The sequence below is a fragment of the Marmota monax genome, unplaced genomic scaffold, assembly GCF_021218885.2.
Source record: "Marmota monax isolate L192 unplaced genomic scaffold, Marmota_monax_Labrador192_F-V1.1 WCK01_AAM20220418_F8-fsc00021, whole genome shotgun sequence".
NCBI lineage: Eukaryota > Metazoa > Chordata > Mammalia > Rodentia > Sciuridae > Marmota > Marmota monax.
Genome location: NW_026695228.1, coordinates 19,014,334 through 19,040,729, shown reverse-complemented (window position 1 = coordinate 19,040,729; position 26,396 = coordinate 19,014,334). Strand labels below are relative to the sequence as shown.

General features: G+C 39.2%; 1 protein-coding gene across 2 annotated transcripts in view; it reads left to right on the top strand.

Moving 5' to 3' along the window:
• The first annotated feature begins 2,149 nt into the window (after window positions 1-2,149).
• Window positions 2,150-26,396, top strand: part of Smarcc1 (SWI/SNF related, matrix associated, actin dependent regulator of chromatin subfamily c member 1) — a 142,281-nt gene continuing 118,034 nt past the window's right edge. For both annotated transcript variants that reach the window (XM_046436403.1, XM_046436404.1), the window contains exons 1-3: window positions 2,150-2,341; window positions 11,178-11,297; window positions 22,048-22,133. In XM_046436403.1, the coding sequence (XP_046292359.1) occupies window positions 2,150-2,341; window positions 11,178-11,297; window positions 22,048-22,133 (398 nt within the window). The remainder of the gene's footprint in view (window positions 2,342-11,177; window positions 11,298-22,047; window positions 22,134-26,396) is intronic.

Here is a 26,396-nt window from a genome sequence, read left to right as displayed (position 1 = left end):
TGTTTTTGTAAATCAAATTTTACTGGAACTCAATCTTATTTATTTTAGTGCAGGGGATTGAACCTAGTGCCTTGCAGATGCTTGGCAAGTGCTCTACCACTGAGCTACATCCTCTTTTTGTTATTCTGAGACTCTGTCTACCTAAGTGGCCCAGGCTGGCCTTGAACTTGCAGTCTGCCAGCCTCAGCCGCCTGAGTAGATGTGATTACAGACGTGTGCCACCATATCCAGCAAAACTATTTAATTTTTTATGAATTTTTTCATGTTCTTTTTTAAACAAAATGAAGTAATACAGCTTTTCAAATTATTTGAGCAAAAAAGCTGGATTCACTCCCTGGAAGAACTAACATCCTTCTCCACAGCTCCAGGTAAATTAAATAGCTTTTTGAACTTCTCCAGTGGGTTTTCCTTGCTTTACTCAGAAGTTATTAATAGAAACAATGTACCTGGGGGGACTCCATGGTCCAAAAATCTTGACTCATTAGATAGAACTAACTTTCTGGCAAGTTAGTTAACCTTTTTGTGCCTCAGTTTCCTTTTATGCAGTAATTTTGCACAGAGCATGGCATATATGTTCTTCATAAATACCAGTAACTATCATTATTTCTAGAGCATAACCTTTTAGAGGGCATGATTTCTAACTTACCTATTTTTTTTCTTATCATCTAGACAGTTTATCAGGTCATCTTTCTCTAGTCTTTTTCTTCTAATCTCCTTCACTCCACAGAGATAATACTATCTTCCTAATATATAAATCTGATCCTGTCATTTCCTGTTAAAGCTAGTGTCCCAGTGTCTAAAAGTAAAGTCAAAACTTACTACACAACCTAATCACATAGCTTGTATCCCCCATGGACTCAAGCAGCACTTCACCAAGAATTCTTTCACTTTTCAGTGCCTTTGTTTCAATTGTTCTCGCTTGTCCTCTCTGATCTCATTTTTACTCTTTTTCTTCTTCTTCTTCTTTTTTTTTTTTTTTTGGTACTAGGGATTGATATATTTTAAAGATTTATTATTATCATTTTATCATTATTACTTTGGTACCAGGGATTAAACTCAGGGGCACTCGACCACTGAACCACATCCCCAGCTCTATTTTGTATTTTGTTTAGAGACAGGGTCTCACTGAGTTGCTTGGTGCCTCGCTATTGCTGAGGCTGGCTTTGAACTCGCGATCCTCCAACTTCAGCCTCCCCAGCCGCTGGATTATGGACGTGCACTACCGTGCCCGGCATTCATTTTACTCATTTTAAAAAGGTCTGAAAAACTCCTCACACCTTCTCACAAGCAATTAGTGACTTTCTCCAGGTCATATAGTATTATGTTCACAACTCTATCGTGTCCAAACTATGTTAAGTAATATAAAACCTTTCTGCCACTAATAATGGCCTTTATGTACAGTTATCTAGCATCTATTAGGTAACAGGTCTCGGTCCCGGAGGCGAGGGCACAACTGTACACAAGAAAAATACCGGGTCGTGGTTAGTGTGATTCGTGTTCAAATCCATACAGGTGGGTTGTGTAAAGTACTTTGAAGAGCTGGTAAAGCGCGAGACCCTGGGTTTGAATCCCACCACGGCAAAAAGATGAATAAGAAAAAAGTACTTTGAAGACCTGAGGCGGAGTGCCTCTCACACGGGTAGGGGAAGATCGCGGTAGCCGACCAGTGGCGGGACCGTGAAACCAGTCAGTAAGGTCAAGGACGCCCCGCAGCCGGAAGCCAGACAAGCGTCCGGAGAGTCAAGCAACTCTCGGCGCGGGGTCTGCGGCACGAAGGCAGTCCAGATAGCTTTTCGCTTGGTCCGTCTTAAGGACATTCCTGGCAGCGGAGCTGGCTATAACGCAGAACCTCGTTGCGACAGTAGACGTACTCAGCAAGCCCCTGGAGAACTGACTCTGCAGAGACCGACACCAAGCAATTGGGCTGCCCAGCGGTACTAGGCGAGGGCAGAAAACGAAGGCGGAGCGTGCTTCCGTAGTTGCAGCGCGGGTACTACGTGTGCGCATGCGCGCGCTCGCTGCGGTTGCGACGCCAGTGCCTGGGGGCGGAGCTTCCGCACCGGAAGGGGTCGGAGCAGCAGTCGAGCGCGCGGGTGCGGACGGGAAACCGCGAGGGCCGGGGCGGGTGGCGGGGCGACGGACGGCGACGATGGCCGCGGCAGCGGGCAGCGGGCCGGGGGCGACGGCGGGCGCAGGGGGCACAGGGGGCGCTGCGGCGGCCGCGGGCCTAGCCGTCTATCGGCGGAAGGACGGGGGCCCAGCCGGCAAGTTCTGGGAGAGTCCGGAGACGGTGTCTCAGCTGGACTCAGTGCGCGTCTGGCTGGGCAAGCACTACAAGAAGGTGGGTGCGCGCGCCAGCGGGGGCCGCTGGGGCTGGGGCGGCGCGGCTCGGGCGTCCTCGGAGCCGCGCGGGACAACAAAGGCGGCGCCGCCCGCCACGCCCCCGCCGCCTCGCGCGGCCTGCTCCCGGCCTGCCGGGGGCAGGCGCTCCGAGGGCGCGAACCTTCTCTTTTGTTAGCTCCTGGAGTGTGCCGAACGGGGTTCGTTAGAGACCGAGCTAGTGTGGTTAAAGCAGCCCAAGTTTTACTTAGCGACTGGGCTTCCCAGCGTGAGGTGAGGAAGGATTTGCTAAGGGACCCTGGACGAGTAACCTCGGAAGTTAATTACGTAGGTTAGTAGCATGAACTGCATACAGTACTAAGGAGAACCTCAGGACTTAAAAAGTGACGGTTTCACTTAACTGTACTTTTGGGTGGTGTATGGTGTGAGGTAAGATCGGTTGTATGAAATATGTTCTTCAATGAAGCCTTTCCCGGAGGATCCATTTATATACCAGAACACCCCATTTCATATTGCCTTTATTAATAGTTATTTTTTAATTTTTTTCACTGATTTGTTTCTCATACTTTGGAATGTGAGTTCTGCTGAATCAACGGTTTGCAAGAGTTGTTACTTAAAGCGCTTGTTTATAACATTTTCAGATTTACCCACGATGTAAATATTACAGGAATGACTGACTGTCTTAGATGGTGTAATAAAGTAGATAGCCCAAAACTCTCCGCTTGCAGATTTGAGGAGCACCGCTTCAGTTCTCTTCTTCTCCTACCATAGAATTGGGGCAAAGGCTTTGTGAGGACTGTGTACTAGAAAGGGGTTGCCTTATAAGGTAGCCCATCAATAAAAGTGGAGATAGCAGGCATGGTGGCACATTAAATCCCAGTGATTTGGAAGACTGAGGCAGGAGGATCTCAAGTTGAAGGCCAATCTCGGCAACTTAGTGGGCAAATCTCAGAAAATGAAAAGGCCCAGCTGCTTGGGAGGCAGACACAGAAGGATGATGAGTTCAAAGCCAGCTTCAGCAATGGCAAGGCTCTAAGCAACTCAGATCCTGTCTCTAAATAAAATACAAAATAGGGCTGGGAATGTGGCTCAGTGGTTGAGTGCCCGGTGGCAATCAGAAATAAAAATAAAAATCAAAAAGCTCAGTGATAAAGTGTTCCTGGGTTTAATTCCCAGTACTGGAGGTGGGGCAGATGGGAACAATATCACATTTATTTCAAATAGTTGTGAATTGCAGCTGCTGTGAAAGTGCAGTATTAAATGCAGTAGAAATATTTAGTCAAAACTCATCCATTTTGATACCAAATAATAACAATATTAATAATTAGTAGAAATATAAGTCAAAACTAACCTGGTCTTTAAAACCTGAGGTGTCATTAGCCTAGACCTCTATACATCAGCTTCATAGCCACTTCTTACTTAAACCTATCCAAATCTCAAAAGGATTATCTGAGCCTAAATATTTATTGAATGAATGAAAAGATAAGCTGGTATACAAACTTTTTCATATAAGGTCTACAGTTCAGTGACCTGTCAGTGTTTGACAGTTGTTAGGCATGGGTAGGGATCTTGGGTTCCTTTGATATTATGCTATGGTATTTTCTTTCTTTAATTTTTTTTAAGTTGTTGATACCTTTATTTTATTTATACCTTTATTTTATTTATTTGTATGTGGTGCTGAGAATTGAACCCAGTGCTTTATGCATGCTAGGCAAGCACTCTACCACTGAGCCACAACCCCAGCCCCATGCTATAGTATTTTCTGAGAGACTATTCCTTATCTGAAGTTTGAGGAAGTGAGAGACAATAATTATATTTTTAGGTACTTAGAGAGTTTTCCCCTTTTGAAATCAAATTTGGATCTATAGATTTTTCTCATTTACATATAAGTAGACAAGAATATTAATCTCTCTTATACAAGTGGTTATTTTTGTTGTGTGGTAACAGAGCTTCTGGAATTGCCTATGGAAACTGAATGTGTATGAACCCCCGAACCCTATGGTGTTGGGCATTGAACCTAGGGGGTGCTCTACCACTAAACTATGTGTCCAGCCACCCCCTACCCTATTAAAATATTTTTTAGTTGCCAATGGATATTTTATTTTATTTATTTGTTTATATACAGTGCTGAGGATTGAACCCAGGGCCTCACACATGCCAGGCAAGTGCTCTACCACTGAGCCACAACTCCAGCCCATGTCCAGCCCTTTTAATTTTTTTTTTGTTTTGTTTTGTTTTTTTAATGAGACAGGGTATAGCTGGGAACAGTGGCATTTGTTTACCTGTAATCCCAGTCGTTCTGGAGGCTGAGGCAGGAGGATCTCAAATTTGATGCCAGCCTCAACAATTGAGCAAGGCCTTAAAGCAACTTTGTAAGACATTGTCTTAAAATTTTTAAAAAAAGTTCTGGGGATGTAGCACAAAATAAAGCACCCTAAGTTCAATCCCTAGTACCAAAAAAATAAACAACAATAATAAAAAAACTTTAAAAGGGATGGGGATGTAGCTCAGTAGTGAAGGTCCTTGGCTTTAACCCCAGTACACAGGATTTCATTAAATGGCCTAGGCTAACCTAGAACCTGTGATCATACTGCTTCTGCTTCCTGAGTTGCTGGGATTACAGACATGCTCCACTGTACCTAGTTTGTTAATTCTTTTAAATCATATTACTTTCAACCAATACTTTGGGTCTTAAATGTAGCTGTTTTTGTTTTGTTGCTGGGGAGGGCCTTTAGTAAAGAAAAAACTACTCAGAAGGCTCCTTTGAGTATGGAGGAATAGAGTGGGAAGAGGCAGATAATAGTCATTTCTCTCTCTTCCAGTGCTCAGTGTGCATTGATCTGGGCCCCAGTTTAAGAGGGTAGCTTTAACATCGATGTTCATAGCAGCACAATTCACAATAGCAAGACTGTGGAACCAACCTAGATGCCTTTCAATAGACGAATGGATAAAAAAAAATGTGGCATTTATACACAATGGAGTATTACTCTGCATTAAAAAATGACAAAATCATAGAATTTGCAGGGAAATGAATGGCATTAGAGCAGATTATGCTAAGTGAAGCTAGCCAATCCCTAAAAAACAAATGCCAAATGTCTTCTTTGATATAAGGAGAGTAACCAAGAACAGAGTAGGGACGAAGAGCATGAGAAGAAGATTAACATTAAACAGGGATGATAGGTGGGAGGGAAAGGGAGAGAGAAGGGAAATTGCATGGAAATGGAAGGAGACCCTCAGGGTTATACAAAATTACATACAAGAGGAAGTGAGGGGAAAGGGAAAAATAATACAAGGGGGAGAAATGAATGACAGTAGAGGGGGTAGAGAGAGAAGAGGGGAGGGGAGGAGAGGGGGGATAGTAGAGGATAGGAAAGGCAGCAGAATACAACAGACACTAGTATGGCAATATGTAAATCAATGGATGTGTAACTGATGTGATTCTACAATCTGTATATGGGGTAAAAATGGGAGTTCATAACCCACTTGAATCAAAGTGTGAAATATGATATATCAAGAACTATGTAATGTTTTGAACAACCAACAATAAAAATTTAAAAAAAAAATAAAATGTTCACTTAATCAGGGGAAAAAAAAAAAGAGGGTAGCTTTAGGCTTGGGTATCTTGAGATTTGTTTGGGTGGTGAAGAAATGGCTGTGAGGCTGGCGGACACATTTGACCCACAGTTTGAGGCCTAGGCTAATGTTTCCACAGTTTTAATTCCTCTGTGATCCCTGAGGCTTTCAAGTCAAAGTTAAGTTTGACTTGTATTTCTACTTTCTATATACATTGATGAGTTTGACTAAACATTTCTGTTGCATTTAGTATTGCATTTTCAGAGCAGCTGCAATTTATAGACATCTCAACAATTATATGAAATAAATGTGACATTGCTATTCCATTTTCCCCCAAAACTGGGGATTGAGCCCAGGAGCACTCTTCCACTAAGCTATACCACCAGCCACTTTTAGTTTTTGTTTTGAGGTAGGGTCTAACTAAATTACCCAGGTTGGTCTTGAATTTGCAATGAGTTCTTCTGCCTCTGCCTCCTGAGTCACTATGATTATAGGCATGTGCCACCATGCCTGCTAGCCCCATTTTTTTGATGTGTTTACTATTTATTCAGTGAACAATTGAGCATCTGCTTTATGTCAGGTACTTAAAACAACTCCCCAAAGTCAGGCATGGTGTTGAATCCCTGTAAACCCAGTGACTCAGGAGGCAGAGGCAGGAGGATCCCAAGTTTGAGGTCAGCCTGGGCATTTATAAGACCCTGTCTCAAAAATAAAATTGGAAAAAAAAGGGCTGGAGGTGTGGCTTAGTGGTTGAGGGCCTCTGAGTTTAATCCCTAGTATCTCCCTGCCCAAAACCCCACAACTCAGGCATGTGGTGTATGCCTATAATCCCACCTGTTCATGTTGATGAGGCAGGAGGATTGCAAGTTCCAGTCCAGCCTGGGGAATTTAGTGAGACCTAGTCTCAAAATTAGAAAAGAAAAATGATCTGGGGATATAGCACTGTGATAGAGTAGCTTTCATAGCATGTCTGAAGTACTGGGTTCAATCCCAGACTTCCTTAACTTTTTGCTTTTTTTTGGTTCATGGGATCCAACTTAGGGCTTTACCGGTGTTAAGCAGGAGCTTAACATTGAGTTATACCACCAGTCTTTGACTTTTGTATTATGATAAAATTTATTCATTTTGTTAAAATACTCCCCCATCCCCCGTGATGCTAGGGGATCCAACCCCCATGCTTCCTTCATGTGAGGCAAGTGCTCTGTGACTGAGATACAGCCACAGCCCCTAAAATTTATTTTTTCACTTAGATACGTAGTATCTGAAATGGATTTTTTTTTTTTTTTTAAAGGTCCAGTGATTCTTAAAGTGTGATTTCCAGGCCAGTAGTACCACCTGAGAACTTGTTACTTGTTTGAAATGCAGTTTCTTGGGCCTGACCTATTGAATTAAAAATTCTGGGCATGGAGCTGATAATAGAAGATTCTATTCCATGCTGAAATTTGAGAACCATAGTTATAGACTAACAGTTAACATCATCATCTATGTCTAATTAATGATGTGAAACTTGTTTCCACAGTTTTAGTTCCTCTTTGACATACATGCATCACTTTGTGACTATAAAGAAATAAATTTGTACAGAACACACCTTTTAAGTAATGTTGAAGGAAGTTAGGGTTTTTGTTTGTTGTTGTTGTTTTTGTTTTGGTACTGGGCATTGAATCCAGGGGTGCTTCACCACTTTTTTTTTTTATTTTTTACTTTGAGACAGGATCTTCCTAAGTTGCTGAAACTTGTAAGCGATTTTTCTATCTTAGCCTACCAAGTCACTGGCATTATAGGTGTGCTGTATCATACCCTGCTAAAAGAAGCTTTTTTTTTTTTTTTTTTAATAACTTCGTTTTATTGTTCTTTTTTTTTTAAGAGAGAGAGAGAATTTTTTAATATTTATTTATTTTTCGGCATACACATCTTTGTTTGTATGTGGTGCTGAGGATCGAACCCGGGCCACACGCATGCCAAGCGAGCGCGCTACCGCTTGAGCCACATCCCCAGCCCTAAAAGAAGCTTTTTATAATGATAAAAATGAATGGTTTAGAAAAGGGACAGGCAAAATTTTTCCATAAAAGGCCAGATAACAGGGCTGGGGTTGTGACTCAGAGGTAGAGTGCTTGCCCAGCATGTGTGAGGCCCTGGGTTTGATCCTCAGCACCCACATAAAAATAAATAAATAGGGGCCGGGGTTGTGGCTCAAGTGGTAGAGCGCTCACCTAGCATGTGTGAGGCACTGAGTTTGATCCTCAGCATCACATAAAAATAAGGATATTGTGTCCACCTAAAACTAAAAAACAAATATTAAAATAAATAAATAAATAAATAAAGGTATACCTCCAACTACAACTAAAAAATAAACATTAAAAAAAGGCCAGATAACAGCTACTTAAGGCTTTGTTCACCCCGGTGTCTCACTTGCAGCTACTTTGCTGTTTTGTGAAAACAGAAATTGATCATATGTAAATGAACATGTTGTGTTTTAGTAAAACTTAGGGAAATTGAAATTTCAGTGTATTTTTCATATGTCAAGAAATGGTGTTTAGGGGCTGGGGATGTGGCTCAAGTGGTAGCGCGCTCGCCTGGCATGCGTGCGGCCCGGGTTCGATCCTCAGCACCACATACAAAGATGTTGTGTCCACCGAAAACTAAAAAATAAATATTTAAAAAAATATAAATAAATAAAAAAAAAAGAAAAAAGAAATGGTGTTTAGCCAGGTGTGATGGCTAATGCTGTAATTCTAGCAGCTCTGGTGGCTGAGGCAGTAGGATCACAAGTTCAAAGTGGGCCTTAGTAACTTGTGTCCTAAGCAACTCAGGGAGATCTTATCTCTAAATAAAATATAAGAAAGGGTTGGATGTGGTGGCGCATGCCTGTAGTCCCAGCAGCTCAGGAGGCTGAGGCAGAAGGATCGAGAGTACAAAGCCAGCCTCAGTAAAAGCAAGGTGCTAAGCAACTGTAAGATCCTGTCTCTAAATAAAATATAAAATAGGGCTGGAGATGTTTCTCAGTGCTTGAGTGCCCCTGAGTTCAAACCCTGGTACCAAAAACAAACAAATAAATTAGTTAATTAAAATTAAAAAGGACTGGGGTTGTGGCTCAGTGTTTAAGAAATGGTATTTAAATTTTTTTCCCTCCAACCATCTAAAAATGTAAAAATCATTCTTAGCTTGTGGACAAAGAAAACAGGCAGTTGACTGAATTCTGCTGACCTAAGGTCTAAAATACTTGACATAAAATAAAGCATTTTAAGAAAATGCCAGCTTTCCAGAGATAATTGTCATACTAGCTATTTCATTTATAGTGGACAACTAACACATGTCAACAAATAAAAAATTTAAGAGTATACTAAAAAGATTGCCCTTTTATATTATTCTGTGTCTTTGACAATAGCACAAATTGAAAACTTACAACTCAATGCCCAGTAATTGTAGACTCTGCAGCTGATGGTATTTTGTAATACATCAGTTTAAAATATTTATAATAAGATGGTAAATTTCTAGCACTAAAAAGAAAAAAGTTATTTATTTATTTTTTGGTACTGGGGATTGAACCTAGGGGTGCTTAACCACTGAGCCACATCTCCAACCCTTTTTTATATTTTATTTAGAGACAGGGTCTTTCTAAGTTGCTTAGGGCCTCACTAAGTTGCTGAGGCTGGCTTTGAAGATGCTTCTGCCTCAGCCTCCTGAGCCACTGAGATTACGGGTGCCTGGTGAAAAAGTTATTTTTTAACAACAGAAATATACCACATTAACCTTGAGATGTTGGATGGTATTTGAAAAGAGGTTTACTACTAGAAAGAAGAATTAAGTTGTTCCTTACCTTTTGTGAAACCAAAGTGGAAACATAGCTCTTTTTTTTTTTTTTTTAATTTTTATTATTGGTTCAAAACATTACATAGTTCTTGACAATCTGTATACGGGGTAAAAATGGGAGTTCAAAACCCACTTGAATCAAATGTATGAAATATGATATGTCAAGAAACATAGCTCTTTTTCCTGCTCAAAATTGGAGGTTTTATCTAGGCGTGATGGTGCATATCTGTAATTCCAGTGACTTGGGAGGCTGAGGCAAGAGGATCACAAGTTCAAAGCCAGCCTCAGCAAATTAATGAGACCCTAAGTAACTTAGCAAGACTCTGACTCAAAATAGAAAACAAATGAAAAGGTATACCGTGTATTTAAAAGAAGGTATTAGCTGAAGACACAAGCCTGTCTGTCATCCTAGCTACTGGAGAGGCTGAGGTGGAAGTTTCACAGATTTGAGACCAGCCTAGAAAATTTTGCGAGACCTTGTCTCAAAATAAAAGAGTCTGGGAAGTGGCTAATGGTGGAGTGCTTGCCTAGCATGTGCAGGGCTCTAGATTCAATTTTCAGTACCACCAAAAAGCAAATGAAGGTTTTCAACTTTTTCTTCTTTTCTTGTCCCTCTCCCCCTCCCAGTATTGGGGATTGAACTCAGTCTAGCATTTAGCTATATTCTCAGCCCTTTTTATTTTATTTTATTTTTTTGGTAGTATAAGTAGTAGTTAAGTGTTGTACCACCTCTCTCTCTCTCTCTCTCTCTCTCCCCCTCCCCCTCCCCCTCCCTCCCCCTCTCTCCCCCTCTCTCTCTCTCTCTTTTTTTTGGTACCAGGGATTTAACCTAGGGGCACTTAACCACTGTGCCACATCTCCTGTTCTTTTTTTTTTTTTTTTTCCTTTTTTGTAATTTTGAGACAGGGTCTCTATAATTTGCTTAGAGCCTCGTTGAAATGCTGAGTCTGGTCTCAAAGTTTTGATCTTCCTGTCTCAACCTCCCAAGTTGCTGGGATTATAGGCATGTACCACCACACCTGATTTTTCCAGTTCGTTCGTTTGTTCTTTCTTTCTTTCTTTCTATCTATCTATCTATCTATCTGGTACCAGGGATTGGACTCTGGGGCACTCAACCATTGAGCCATATCCCCAGCCCTATTTTGTATTTTATTTAGAGACAGGATCTCACCGAGTTGCTTAGCACCTTACCATTGCTGAGGCTGGCTTGAACTATGGAGCCTCTTGCCTCAACCTCCTGAGCCACTGGGATTACAGGTGTGTGACACCACACCCAGGCCAGTTTTATTTTAAGTACACACAGATGTGTGTTTTTTAAGTCTCTCTAAAGCAGAGAGCATGTCTCACATATTAAATTTGCCACAATACCAGTGCTTTGGAGGTATTAGAGAGTGATTGACTTTATTTTTTTCATGAAATGTACCAGTTCTTTAATCTCTTTCTTTTCCTTGCAGTATGTTCATGCAGATGCTCCTACCAATAAAACTCTGTCTGGACTTGTGGTACAGCTTCTCCAGTTCCAGGAAGATGCCTTTGGGAAGCATGTCACTAATCCGGCTTTCACCAAACTCCCTGTAAGTATTTCAGCTTACTATGGTGTAATCTTTAGTTTTAATTTTTTGCAGTATGGAGTATTAAAATTGAAACCAGCGGTGCTCTACAAATGATATACATCCCTAGCACTTTTTCTTTTGAGACAGGGTCTTGCTAAGTTGACTAGACTAGTCTTGAACTTGTGATCCTCCTGCCTCAGCCTTCTGTAGCTGGTATTAGGGTTCACCACACCTATCCTGGTGGCATCTTTGGTTTCCATATCCTTGGTTGTAGCCCAGAGCTCATTTCCTTTTCTGCTGTCAGCTTGTAGAATAAAATAAGGACTCTCAATGGAATTTCAGCTGTAGTGTATTTCTACTTTTCAACTATTGGAAGGTTCTTTTTTAGGGGTGATTTAACATTTGCATTAAACACTGCAACAATCGTTAAAAAGGCTTAACTTAATAATTTACAGTTATAGTTTCCTGATGTCTCTGCTATACCATTTAGACCATTCTTTTTCCTGATTAAATTCTTATCGCTAGGGTCCTATTTTGTGTTTTTGTTTTGTTTTGTACTGGGGATTGAACTCAGGGGCACGTGACTGTTAAGCCACTTCCCCAGCCCATTTTGCATGCATATTTATTTATTTATATATTTATTTATAGAAAATATTTATTTTTTAGTTGTAGTTGGACATAATACCTTTATTTAATTTATTTACTTGTATGTGGTGCTGAGGATTGAACCCGGGGCCTCGCACGTGCTAGACGAGCACTCTACCAGCCCCTATTTTGTATTTTTATTTAGAGACAGAGTCTCACTGAGTTGCTTAGTACCTTGCAGTTACTGAGGCTAGCTTTGAACTTGCGATCCTCATTGGGATTATAGGCATGCACCACTGCACCTGCCTTGGGTTTTTTTGTTTTTTTTTTTTAATATTTAATTTTTAGTTGTAGTTGTCAATACCTGTATTTTATTTTTATGTGATGCTGAGGATTGAACCCAGGGCCTCACATGTGCTAGGTGAGCACTCTACCGCTGAGCCACAATCCCAGTCCCCTGGCTTGGGTTTTTAATTTAAGAGATGGGGTCATGCTGTGTTGCCCAGGCTGGTCTTGAACTCCTGGTTTCAAGGGGTCCTCCTGCTTCCGCTTCCTACGTAGCTGGGATTACAGGTGTATGCTACCTTGCCACGCTATTTTGTGGAATTTTTATATATTGTCAGTGGGAAACCTTCTGACTTGTGAGAATACAATTCTTTTGTTCTTAAAATTGGTTCATTTTTAAATTTTTCCTTGTACTTAACTCTTTCCTGCACACTGCCCCCTTGCATTGGGTTTTAAACCCAGGATCTCTCAGGTGCTAAACAAGTACTTTTACTATTTTTTTAACATATACATAATTTTTTTAGCTGTCTATGAACCTATATTTATGTATATGTGGTGCTGAGATTCAAACCCAGTGCCTCACACATACCAGTCAAGTGCTCAACCATTGAGCCACAGCTCAGCCCATACTCTTATGATTGAGCCCCCCGCTTTTTTGCGGGGGGTACCAGGGATTGGACTCAGGGACACTTAACCACTAAGCCACATCCCTGCCCTATATTTTATTTAGAGACAGGGTCTCACTGAGTTGCCTAGGGCCACATTTTGCTGAGGCCGGCTTTGAACTCTTGATCCTCCTGCCTCAACCTCCCGAGCTGCTAGGATTATAGGCTTGTGCCACCGCACTCAACTATTGAGCCCTTTTCTAAACTTTATTTTGAGACAGGGTCTTACAGAGTTGCCCATGCTGGCCTCAAACTTGAAATTCTCCGCCCTAGCCTCCCAGTTGTCTCAGATCATAGTCATGCACCAGCAGGCCTTGCACAACTGATACTTTGATAGTTTGAGCTGGTGAGAAGTAGTGGATTATACTTTATTTCCTTTTAAGATTTGTGAGTTTTGTTGCTTTTGTAGAGAGAAAAATCTGGCATTACTATTTATTTCCCTGTTTTTTATATTATCTTTGATATATTATATATATTGTTTTTTCTTTTTGTGGTGCTGGGGATCAAACCCAGGGCTTCACACATGCTAGAGACGCTCTCTACCTCTGAGCTACACCTCGGCTTCCCCAGTTGTTGAGATTACAGGTATGAACCACTAGCCTGGCTACTGATTAAATATCCATAGGATATTTAACTCCTGGGAAACAAACTATTTATTTCCAGACTTTAGAGACTAGAAAAAATATTTTTAGGCATAAACCATAATTAAAAATAATTCATGGCTTAGTGCCAGTGGGACCGGATGTACTTCTTTTCCTCTCAAAATAGTGCTTAAAATCTTCCTGAATGAAGCACCTTGGGAGGCTGAACCAGGAAGATTGCAAGTTTGAGGCCAGTCTCAACAATTTAGCAGGGCCCTAAGCAATTAGTGAAACCTGTCTCAAAATAAAATATAAAAGGGACTGGTTGCTGGGATTGTGACTCAGTGGTAGAGTGCTTGCCTAGTGCGTGTGAGGCACTGAGTTTGATCCTCAGCACCACATAAAAAAATAAATGAATAAAATAAAGTTATTGTGTCCATCTACAACTAAAAATATTTTTTAAAGGGGGGTGGTTTTCCTGGGTACGGTGTTGCATGCCTATAATTCCAGCCGCTGAGAGGCTGAGACAGGAGGATTGCGGGTTCAAAGCCAGCCTCAGCAAAAGCAAGACACTAAGCAACTCAGTGAGACCCTGTCTCTAAATAAAATAGAAAATAGGGCTGGGGAAGTGGCTTAGTGGTTGAGTGCCCCTTTCAATCCCTGGTATCAAGAAAAGAAAAAAAATTGTAAGCTACTACGCTGGTATATACCTATAGTTCCCATTACCTAGGCTGAATCAGGAAAATCCTTTGAGCCCAGGAATTTGGGGCCAGCCAAGGCAACATAGCAACACCTTGACTCTTTTTTTTTTTTTTTAAAGAGAGAGGTGAGAGAGAGACAGAGAATGAGAATTTTTAATATTTATTTTTTAGTTTTCGGCAGACACAACATCTTTCTTTGTATGTGGTGCTGAGGATCGAACCTGGGCCGCACGCATGCCAGGCGAGCGCGCTACCGCTTGAGCCACATTCCCAGCCCCAACACCTTGACTCTTGAAACATACACATACACAAAGCTAATTTATTAAGTTAATACAAGTTTTAGTACTATTTTTTGTAATGTAAGATTGATTATATTGATTAACGTTGTAATTTTCTTTGAATTAACAATCTTTTTTTTTAGTTGTATATGGACACAATATCTTTATTTACTTATATTTATGAGGTGCTGAAGATTGAACCCAGTGCCTCACAGGTGCTAGGCAAGCACTCTTACCACTGAGCCACAACCCCAGCCCTGAATTTAGTTTTTAATTCATAAGAGGAAACATAAAAATTATACATATTAGTAGAGTTGTGTGTGGCGTTTTCATACATAGGTACATTGTGTAATGTTTAAATTAAGCTAATTTTTTATGTTCTTTTGGTCATTGTTTACTTTTAAGGTCTTTTTGATTTTGCTGCTATATAATTTGCATTTAACTGTGTCTAGGTGTAGGTTATTTTACATACTATAAGTAACATTTCTTAGTACTGATGTGTTCCTTGAACATAATAATTTATGTCCTTGCCACAAATTTTAAGTTTTATTCTTCTTTCTGTGCTCATATGTCCAATAGCCTGAATGATATTTGTTTTTATTTGATTTTAATTTTATTTGTGTAGGAATTACATATATCTCAAATGTTTCTATTTTGTATTATCTTTGATCATTTTTATATATTACTGATTTTTATTTTTGGGGGGGCAGTATTGAGGATTGAACCCAGGGGCAGTTTACCACTGAGCTACATTCCCAGTCCTCTTATTATTTACCTATTTATTTATTTATGTATTTATTTTTGTGGTGCTGGGGATTGAACCCAGGTCCTTGTGCATGCGAGGTGAGCACTCTACCAGCTAAGCTATGTACCCAGCCCTTGTTTATTTTTTTAGTTTTAGACATGTTTTTTAGTTTGAGACATGTTTTCACTAAGTTCCAGAGGTCTTGATAAGTTCCAGATGGCCTTGAACTTAATATCCTCCAGCCTTAGCCTCCCTGGTTGCTGGGATTACAGGTATGCACTATTGTGCCTGGCTTATACATTACTGATTTTATTTTTTTTAGAGAGAGAGAGAGAGAAATTTTTTTTAATATTTATTTCTTACTTTTCGGTGGACACAACATCTCTATTTTATTTTTTTTTATGTGGTGCTGAGGATCGAACCCAGCGCCCCGCGCATGCCTGACACGCGCTACCGCTTGAGCCACATCCCCAGCCCCTACATTACTAATTTTAATAAGCACTTTTTTCCTATTTCCTGAATATTTTGTATTTTGTATCCAACCTTTTTTTTTTGGTGCCAGGGATTGAACCCAGGGGTGCTTAACTACAATGCCACATCTCAGCCCTTTTTATTTTTTATTTTGAGACAGGGTTTCAGTAAGTTGCTTAGGACCTCAATAAATTACTGAGGCTGGCCTTGAATTTGAATTCCTCCTGCCTTAACCTCCCAAGCTGCTGGGATTACAGGCATGCACCATCATGCCTGGTGGTTCTAATCTTATTATATGTTTTATCTCTTTATAATCACTTAAATTTTGTTTCTGGTTCTTTGAAATTTGGTAATCTTGGTTGAGAGCTAGTTCTTACTTTACTTCAGTTATTTTTATTTGTTTATTTTCTTTGAAATTATGGGAGGCCATTCTCGCACGTGATTTGAGTTACCTCCCAGGCTGGGTGAGAGGTGCTTAGACACAGCGGTGTCAGAGCCTTCCCCATCCTTTCCCAGGCGGCGCCTGGCCACTGACCTGAAGACCCAATCGCTGGCCCTGACCTTGGGATGCTGCCTCCCTTAACCTTCATTGGATGGGATTTTCCCTTGAATTTTTTGTTCCCCAATAAAAGCTCACTCCCTGGAGTGTGCTCCCTCTCTCGCTAGCCTCTTCTCTAAACCTTTCCACCTCATTAGGAGGCTGGAGGCGGGAGCTAGGAGAAGCTGTCTCGGAGCTGGGAATAAAGGTAATGAGAGTCTGTCTCTTTAATTAAAACTCACTAGCAATTTCTTAGGCATCGAACCTTCTTTTATGAAGCTTGCGCTGGTCACGTGGCAGATGAAATGAGGTCTGTGTTGCCCAGGCTGGCCTCAATTTTTGCCTGGGCTCAAGCAGTTAGCCTCCTGCTTTACCCTCCCCAATATTCAGCACATGGTGTGTGTCCACTGTACTGGGCTAGGTAGTTAGTTCCTTAAGGTACTTCAGAGGATCTTTACTCTTAGGCATGTCGTTCCTTGGGCATCATCCCAACTTGAAATTTTAAAAAGTAAAATGGAACAGGATCATATTTTTTACCACATAAGATCACTATTTTGACTTTGAATTGTTTTGTTTTTTTCCCTCCTCTTTGGTTTTTGCCCCTACAGTTTGCTTTATTTCTAGGTTTTTTAGCTGCTCATTTAAAATGTCTGGACTAGAGATGTGATTCAGTGGTAACATGCTTGCTTAACATGTATAAGGCCCTGGACTTGATCCCCGGTATTGCTCAGCCCTCAAAGAAAGTTGATGGAAAGTCAGTTGCCATATATCCAACATTTCTAGTTGTTTGTAGTGGTGAGGTTTTATTGTTATTTAATCTGTCATATGGCTGGAATCAGAAACACTTCTGTCATTTGTAGAATTTTTGTCACTTAAGCATATAAATGGAAATGATATAATTTTTCAGATTTAGTATCTGTTGAGGAATTGACTATAAATTGTATATAGGTGTCTTGTTCTATTCCGTTCAATGTATATTTCTCAGTAGCATGGATCTTAGGTTTTGTTTTGTTTTGGTACTGGGGATTGAATTCAGAGGCATTTTATCACTAAACTAATATCCCCAGTCCTTTTTAATAATTTTTCAATTTTTTTTTTTTTTTAAAGAGAGAGTTAGAGAGTGAGAGAGAATTTTTCAATATTTATTTTCTAGTTTTCGGCGGACACAACATCTTTGTTTGTTTGTGGTGCTGAGGATCGAACCTGGGCCCCACGCATGCCAGGCGAGTGCGCCACCACTTGAGCCACATCCCCAGCCCCTAATTTTTCAATTTTTGATGTGCATTTCTCTTATTGCTAGCGATGATGAACATTTTTTCTTTTTTTAAAATGCCATGCATCATATTACTTGGCTGTGGCTCTTAGCACACAACATCTTTATTTTTATTTTTATGTGGTGCTGAGGATCGAACTCAGCACTCCGCGCACGCCAGGTGAGCACGCTACCACTTGAGCCACATCCCCAGCCCCTGATGAAAATTTTTTCATATATTTGTTGTTTGATTGTGTATCATCTTCTGAGAAGTGTCTGTTCAGGTCCTTGGCCCTTTATCGATTGGGTTATTTGTTTTTTTGGTGTTTAGCTTTTTGAGTTCCTTATATGCCCTAGAGATTAGTAGTCTATCTGATGTGTGAAGGGTAAAAATTTGCTCCCAAGATGTAACTATTCTAAGATTTTATCTCACTACAGTCAGAATAGCAGCTATTATGAATACAAATAACAATAAGTGTTGGTGAGGATGTGGGGAAAAAGGTACACTCATACACTGTTGGTGGGACTGCAAATTGGTGCAGCCAATATGGAAAGCAGTATGGAGATTTGTTGGAAAATTGGGAGTGGAACCACCGTTTGACCCGGCTATGCCTCTCCTCAGTCTGTACCCAAAGGACTTAAAAATGGCATACTACAGGGACATAGCCACATCCATGTTTATGGCAGCACAATTCACAATAGCTAAACTGTGGAACCAACCTAGATGCCTTTCAGTAGATGAATGGATTAAAAAAAAAAGTTGGGGGCTGGGGATATGGCTCAAGCGGTAGCGCGCTCGCCTGGCCTGCGTGCGGCCCAGGTTCGATCCTCAGCACCACATACAAAGATGTTGTGTCCGCCAAAAACTAAAAAAAAAAATATTAAAAAATTAAAAAAAATTGCATATATACACAATGGAATATTACTCAGCAATAAAAGAGAATAAAAACATGGCATTTGCAGGTAGCCAATCCCCAAAAACCTAATGCTGAATATTTTTTCTGATTTAACGAGGCTAATTCATAGTGGGGTAGGGAGAGGGAACATGGGAAGAGTAGATGAACTTTAGATAGGGAAGAAGGGTAGGGAGGGGAAGGGAGGGGGCATGGGATTAGAAGTTATGGTGGAGTGTGATGGACATAATTATCCAAAGTACACGTATGAAGACATGAATTGATGTGAATATACTTTGTATACAACCAGAGATATGAAAAATTTGTGCTCTATATATGTAATATGAATTGTAATGCATTCCACTGTCATAAGTAAAAAGTTAATAAAAGAATTCAAAGTGGAAAAAAATAATTTGTGAATTTTTTATGTATTTATTTATTTATGTTAAAAACTTTTTAAAATTGTCAGTAGACTTTTATTTATATGTGGTGTTGAATCAAACCCAGCACCTCACATGCTAGGCAAGCACTCTACCACTGAGCTATAACCCCAGCCCTGTATTTATTTTTTAATTTTTTGGGAGGTACCAGGGGTTGAACTCAGGGGCACTCAACCACTGAGCCACATTCCCAGCCCTACTTTGTATTTTATTTAGAGAAGGGGTTTTAGTTGCTTAGAGCCCTGCAGTTGCTGAGGCTGTCTTTGAACTCTTGAGCCTCTCGATCCACTGGGATTACAGCCGTGCCTGGCTTTATTTGTTTTTAATTTTATTTTGTTTATTTATTTATTTTTTATTTGATCTACTTAGTTATACATGATAGTAGAATGCATTTCGATTCCTTGTACGCAAATGGAGCACAACTTTTCATTTCTCTGGTTGTACTGTATTTGTTTTTTAGACAGGGTCTCCCTAAATTGCTCCCTAAATTGCCTCCAACAGTGTCTTATTCAAATCTGTAATATTTAGCAGAGTGCCTGAAGATGTAGGTACTATAAGAATTTTCTCAAAAATTCAATTATATTGAAGCCACTTAAGAACAGATATAGCTGGGCCATGTCTGTAATCCCAGTAAATTTAGGAGGTTGAAGCAGGAGGATCACAAGTTTGAGCCAGCCTCTGCAATGTAGGGAGGCCTGAAGTAATTTAGGGAGACATGTCTCAATGTAACTCACTGTTAAATTCCCTTTGGATTTTATTCATTTAATTTTAAAATCTCTTTGGAATTCATTCATTCCCTCATTTAAAAAAAAAGGTAACGTTTTATTCTTGTTCATAATTCAGATGAATCAGTTGTTTCAGTGATACAATAGTGATATGCATGTATGGTTTAAAGAGGATATTTAAGCCCATCTAGGTATTCAGAGAAGACTTGTTGAAATGAGTCTCATTCTCTTCTAGTAGACTATTGCTGTAATTTTTTTTGTACTTTATTAGTGAAACAAGTACCTTTGACATATTCATGAGTTTCCCTCTTAAATACTTGTGTATTTTCCCAGCTAAATAACAAGTTGTCAGAGGATAAGAATTGCACTCAAATATTTGATTAGGAATCTGTAATGCAGCTCTTGGGATGTACTAGGTATAGTGTTGGGCAAAAAGTAGGAACTCAAAAACCCATGTATCTAAAAATGACAGGCTATCCAGGCAAACTTGGAGAGTTTATCATCTTATTTGGAGGAGTTCATCTTCATAATTGTTTACATTTTTTATTTTAAAAAGTATCATTGCTGGGCATTTGGTGCACTCCTGTAATCCCAGCGATTTGGGAGCCTGAGGCAGGAGTATCACAAGTTTAAGGCCAGCTTCAGCAGTTTAGCTAGGCCCTAAGAAACTAATCAGAAACCGTCTTAAAATATAAAAGGGGTTAGGATGTAGCTCAGCAGTAGAGTGACCGTGGGTTCAATCCTCAGTACCAAAAAAAAAAAAATTTTTTTTAAATTTATTTTTCATTGTAGCAAAATACAACATAAAATCTACCATTTTAATATTCATTTATATTTTTTACAGTGGTGGGGATTGAACTCACACCTTGAGTATGCTAGGCAAGAACTCTACCACTGAGCCACACCCCTAATTCTTCCCTTAGTAATTCATTGGTATTAAGTACATTTATATCATTATACAATCACTATCACCACTGTCCAGCTCTAGAACTTTCTGTGTGTGGTACTACAGATCTAACAACCCAGGTTTACTTTTACCACTGAGCTACATCTCCATCCCAGCCCCTTTTTTATATTTTAATCTTTTATTTTGAGACAGGGTCTCACTAAGATGCAGAGACTGGGCTTAAACTTTGTTTGCCCAAACTGAAATTCTGTACTCATTAAACAGTAACTGGCATTCCTTCCTCCTCTCTTTTTCTTTCTTTCTTTTTTTTTTTTCAGTTGTTGTTGGGCTTTTAATTTATTATTTTTATGTGGTGCTGAGGATTGAACCCAGTGCCTCATACATGTTAGGCAAGTGCTCTACCACTGGGCTACAACCCTAGCCCTCCTTCTTCTGACCCTGCTTGTTGTCTCTCTTCTTAATGTTCTTCTGAAAATTTTTTTTTTTGTGATAGTTTTCAAAGAAAAAAAAAACATGATGAACTTATATTAACATTTCATTTTTTTTTTGAGAATTTTAATATCTATTTCTTAGTTTTTGGTGGACACAACATTTTTTTTTTTTTGTATGTGGTGCTGAGGATCGGACCCAGGCTGCACGCATGCCAGGCGAGCGTGCTACCGCTTGAGCCACATCCCCAGTCCAAACTTTCATCTTATTTAGCCTATTTGATGCTCAGTTTATATTCAGTTTTTACTTATATAGAACTCAACATTTGATTTGAGCTATATTTTTATGTTCCATAATATGCAAATCTCAATTTCTCTTTTCTCTCTTTGTTGTTGTGGCTCTGGGAATTGAACCCAAGGCCTCACACATACTATACAATTGCTCTAGCACTCTGTTACTTCCCCAGCCCCTTTAAAATAGTTTTACTGGTTTTGACTATAAACTTAAATATAGTTTAATGAAAGTTACACTGTTTTGCTTTTCTTTTTTTTTTTTCTCCCTTTCTTTCCCCTGTTCTCTCCTCTTCCCTCCTTTTGATGGAACTCAGGGCCTTCCTTGTATGTATTATTCAAACAACCTAGGTTTACTTTTACCACTGAGCTGCATCCTCAGCCCTCTGCTGTGTTTTAGTGGTTGATAAAATATTATAATTGAGGGACTAGGGAGAGAGCTCAGTGGTAGAATACTTGGTTAGCATGCACAGGGCCAAACAAACTAAACAAACTAAAATCTAAATGAAGAAAAATTTATTGATATACTAATATTTCTTATACAGGAAAATTACTGTTGAGTTTTGTATAACTGGAATTTTATAAATTTAAAAAAATATAAATTCAAAATTTAACACTGCAGTATCTAGTTAATTATTTTTTTCCTTTAGTACAATCATATTTCCTTTTGAAACACTTTATGTCTTTTTTGGGGGGAGGGGGCTTTACTGGTGATCAAACACAGGGCCTCATGCATGCTAATGCGTGTGTGTGTGTGTGTATTTTAACTCTTGCTTTCACAGCTCTATTCAAAGAGAAATGTTAATATATAATCTTTTTAAGTTTCCTTTCAGAAAAATGTTATAAATCAGTTTGTTCAAGAAAGCATTTAAGGAGGTTTATTAAACTGACAGTCGTTTATATCTTTGAGTTTCTAAAACTTAGAATCCAGACATGAGTAATTTTGTCAGAATCTTTATTTGTAATGTAATTTGTATCATTTTTAGGCAAAATGTTTCATGGATTTCAAAGCTGGAGGCACCTTGTGTCATATTCTCGGGGCTGCTTACAAGTATAAAAACGAACAGGGATGGTAAGTTTTTGTATTTATTTGTATGGCTTGATGTGATATTTAAATTAATGTTTCATTCTGTTCTTTTGATTGGTGCTAGAGAATTCTATAAACATTATGATTAAGTGTAAAAGCAAGTTATGTCTTATCAAGAGCCTTATTTTTTTTCCTGAATCCTAGAAAAATACCAAACAACTATTGCATTTATTAGGCAAAAAAAATTTTTTTTTTCTGTGTGGTTAGGGATCAACTCAGGGTTTTATGCTTGCTAGGCAGTCTACCACCAGGCTATATACCTAGGCCTAAGTTACTCCCCCCCCCCCATTTTTTCTATATACTTAGACATGATGTTGGGATTTGTTGTTACATATTCATAAGTGCACATAATATAACAATATAATTTGGCCAGTATCATTCCCCAGTATTTTTGCTTTCCTTCTCTTCCTTCCCTCCTTCTCCTCAACTCTACTGATTTCCCTTTGATATTCATGAGACCCTCATCTTTTCTTTGGTATTTTGATGGGAATTGCATTGAATCTGATTATTGCTTTCTGTAGTATGGCTTTTTTTTTTTTTTTTTGGTACAGGGGATTGAACTCAGGGGTACTCAACCACTAAGCCACATCCCCAGCCCTGTTTGGATTTTATTTGGAGACAGGGTCTCACTGAGTTGCTTAGCACCTCCCTATTGCTCAGGCTGGCTTTGAACTCACAATACTCCTATCTCAGCCTCCAAAGCCACTGGGATTACAGTCATGCACCACAGCACCCAGCAGAATAGCTATTTTAATAATATTAATTCTGCCTATCCATGATCATGTAAGGTCTTTATAAGTTGTTTCTTTTTTTTTAATATTTATTTTTTTAATTGTAGTTGGACACAATACCTTTATTCCATTCATTTAGTTTTATGTGGTACTGAGGATGGAACCCAGGGCCCCGCATGTAGTAGGGAGCACTCTACCTCTGAGCTGTTAGACCAGGACGCAAGAAGAGACCACTGACTCCAATTAAAATCAAATTAAAGCAAACTTATTTCGACCGGCCGGGCTGCCTTTCCCTCCCAAAATGGCGGGAACAAGACAGCCCCCCAGCTTTCCTGCAGCCCAGCTTTATAGCCCAGAAAGTTACACAAAGGGGGGTTACAGAACTGTGACAAGCATCACACTAATGGTAGTGTACATTTTTTGCTGGCCCCAACATCAGAATTTATGAGGACCATTAGAGCCTCAGAGAGGGTCGTAGTCTGGCCAGGGAAGGCCAATATTTATGAGGTGTCACTAAAGTTTCAGAGAGGGCTGCTATCTGGTCAGAGAGCCAGGCATGGGTGAGTTCAAGGCACGGGCAGGCATTCCAAGCAGGTTCAGAATTTGCAGTAATTTATAGTAAAGCCGAAATTATCTTTTCATGGCTTTGTGGCGAGATGGCCCAATTTTAAGAAAAGATCAGGTTGGGTCTATCAGAGCCACAATCCCAGTCCCTCTAAGTTACTTCTTATACATAATTGAATATAGATAACAAATAGGGTACATTATTAGCAAATTAGAAGGTACACTCACTGTGAATGTTTTAGTGTGTATTATGAACTTCTAAGGTACATTATATTCAGAGCTAGTAGTTAGCATAGCTGCCACTAAGCTATATCCCCAGCCCAGTTTTAATGACTTCTGGTGGCCTTGGTTTTAGCTATATATGCCAGGGTTTTTTAGCTGCCTTCTTCATACAAAGCTTCTTACTGACTTTGGACACTTCCCCCACACAACTGTTCTCCTGTACTGATATCTATAGCTATTGTTATTCCATAGCTCGAGGGCATTTTTGTTTGCCTAACTGAAGTTTATGTATATGATCATCAGTTGGACTACCTGGTAATTACTGGCACATTTGTAAAGAGACTGCAGATTGATTTAAGTTTTGAAGTACCTAAATATATCCTCCCCCCTTTTTTGGCAATACTGGGGATTGAACACGGGGCTAAGTAAGCACTCTAACGCTAAGTTACATCTCCAGCTCTTTTTAAAAATTTCATTTTGATACAAGGTCTTGCTCTTTCTGACCTCCACCTTGAAATCTTTCTGCACCAGCCCCCTGAGTAACTGGGATTACAGGTATGCACTATCAATCCCTGCTTTGGTGTCTGTCTTTTAAGTTGAGAAGACTTATCTATTGTACTATCATATTTAAAAAACTGACTCCTGTGGGCTGTGGTTGTGGCTCAGTGGTAGAGTGCTTGCCTAGCATGTGTGAGGCACTGGGTTTAATCCTCAGCACCACATAAAAATAAATAAAATGAAGGTATCCTGTCCATCTACAACTAAAAATATATTTTAAAAAACCTGCCTCCTGTGATCATCTAGCTTTTAAAAATTTTTAAATACTGTAATAAAGATCCAAACCTGTTTTCTTATTCCAGTATTCACACATGTAACTGAATATAATTATTTCAACTTATAGTAGACCCCTTTCTTTGCTTATACAGATACCATTTCCAGGCTCTAATTATCTCTGTGCAGTTAATTGCCCTTTTGGAGTGTGACATACTTGACCATCCTCTGGGGATGGTCTCTAGCATTTTTTTTAGCTTGCCATCTTCATTCAAAGCTTCTTACTGATTTTGGTCACTTCCCCCACGCAACTGTTCTCCTATATTGTTAACTTGCTCCACAGCTCAAGGGCATTTTTGTTTGCCTTATATAAGTTTACTTCTATATCCCTTTCCCAAGTCTATTCAAGACAGCTAACCCTCTCCTGAGATAAGGACTTTAATCACTTCTCATCAGGTCCCACCTCCCATTAGTGTTGCACTAGGATTGTTTCTCATACATGAGCTTTGGGGACACAGTCGTCACCAAATCATGTTCTAATAGTACTAATTTATAGGTCTAAAAGTGTATTGATGGTGTGCCCTTTCCCCTTTTACTAGCCACCAGAGTATTTGTTGGTATTTTATTTTTGCTTATGTTTTGATCTTTGCCTGAGATAGTTTAAAAATATTTTGTAATTATGCCCTTCATTTGCATTTCTATGGGCAAGCTCAACCATCTTTTCATATTCTAAAAGGAAAACAACTTAAATATTCTTTTTGGGAGCTGGAGCTGTGGCTCAACTATAAATAAGTAAATAAATACATAAATAAATAAATATTCTTTTTGTTTTTTAAGATTTATTTTTTAGGGTGGCGAGGTGCTGGAGATGGAATCCAGGGCCTTGCATATGTAAGGCAAGTACTCTACCACTGAGCTACATTAAAAATCCAGCCTTAAATATTCTTGGTAATTTAAAAATAAAATCTTTCATTGATCTGATTTCTTTCTTTTTTTTTTTTTTAGTTGTAGATGGACACAATATATTTATTTATTTTTATGTGGTGCTGAGGATCAAACCCAGGGCCTCATGCATGCGAGGCAAGTGCTCTACCAATAAACTACAACCCCAGCCAGCCCTTGATCTGATTTCTTTATTTAAAATATTCCTAATACCCATGCATTTTAAATGCTTCTTTTACTTATATAGTATACCGATGATTCTGGAAAGCTTAAGTCTATATTATTAAATCATTATTTAGCAAACCATTTTAGTTAATTATTGTAGAAAACCTATTTACAAAGAATAATACAGTGAATCATCAGTTACCATCATACATTTTTATCTTTACATAATTTCTTTTTTTTCTTCTTTCTTTTTGATACTTGGAATCGAACCCACGGGTATTATACCACTGAGGTACATCGCCAGCCCATCTCTTTTTTATTTTGAGACAGGGTCTTGCTTAGTTGTCCAGGCTATCTCTAAACTTGGATTCTGTTGCCTTAGCCTCCTGTGTAGCTGGAATTATAGTCATGTACCACAGCGCCTGGCTTATATAATTTCATCTATTAATATTTTGCTAAGGGATGGGGTTGTGGCTCAGTGGTAGTAGGCTTGCCTAGCATGTGTGAGGCACTGGGTTCGATCCTCAGCACCACATAAAAATAAATAAAATGAAGGTATCCTATCCATCTACAACTAAAAATGTATTTAAAAAAACCTCAGCACCACATATAAATACAAATAAAGGCCCATCAATAACTAATAAAAATTAAAAAAATATTTTGCTAACTATTTCTGAAAGAGAAATTTTTAGAAATTTTTAAAAAGCATAATAGTGCTATTGTTACCACCATAAGTAAAATTAACAATAATCTTTGAAAAATTATTAGAGTGTTCAAGTTTCCCTAATTTTATCCAGGATGATTTTTATCTTATTTGAGTCTGTCTATAGTCTATTCATTGTGTTTGGTTGCC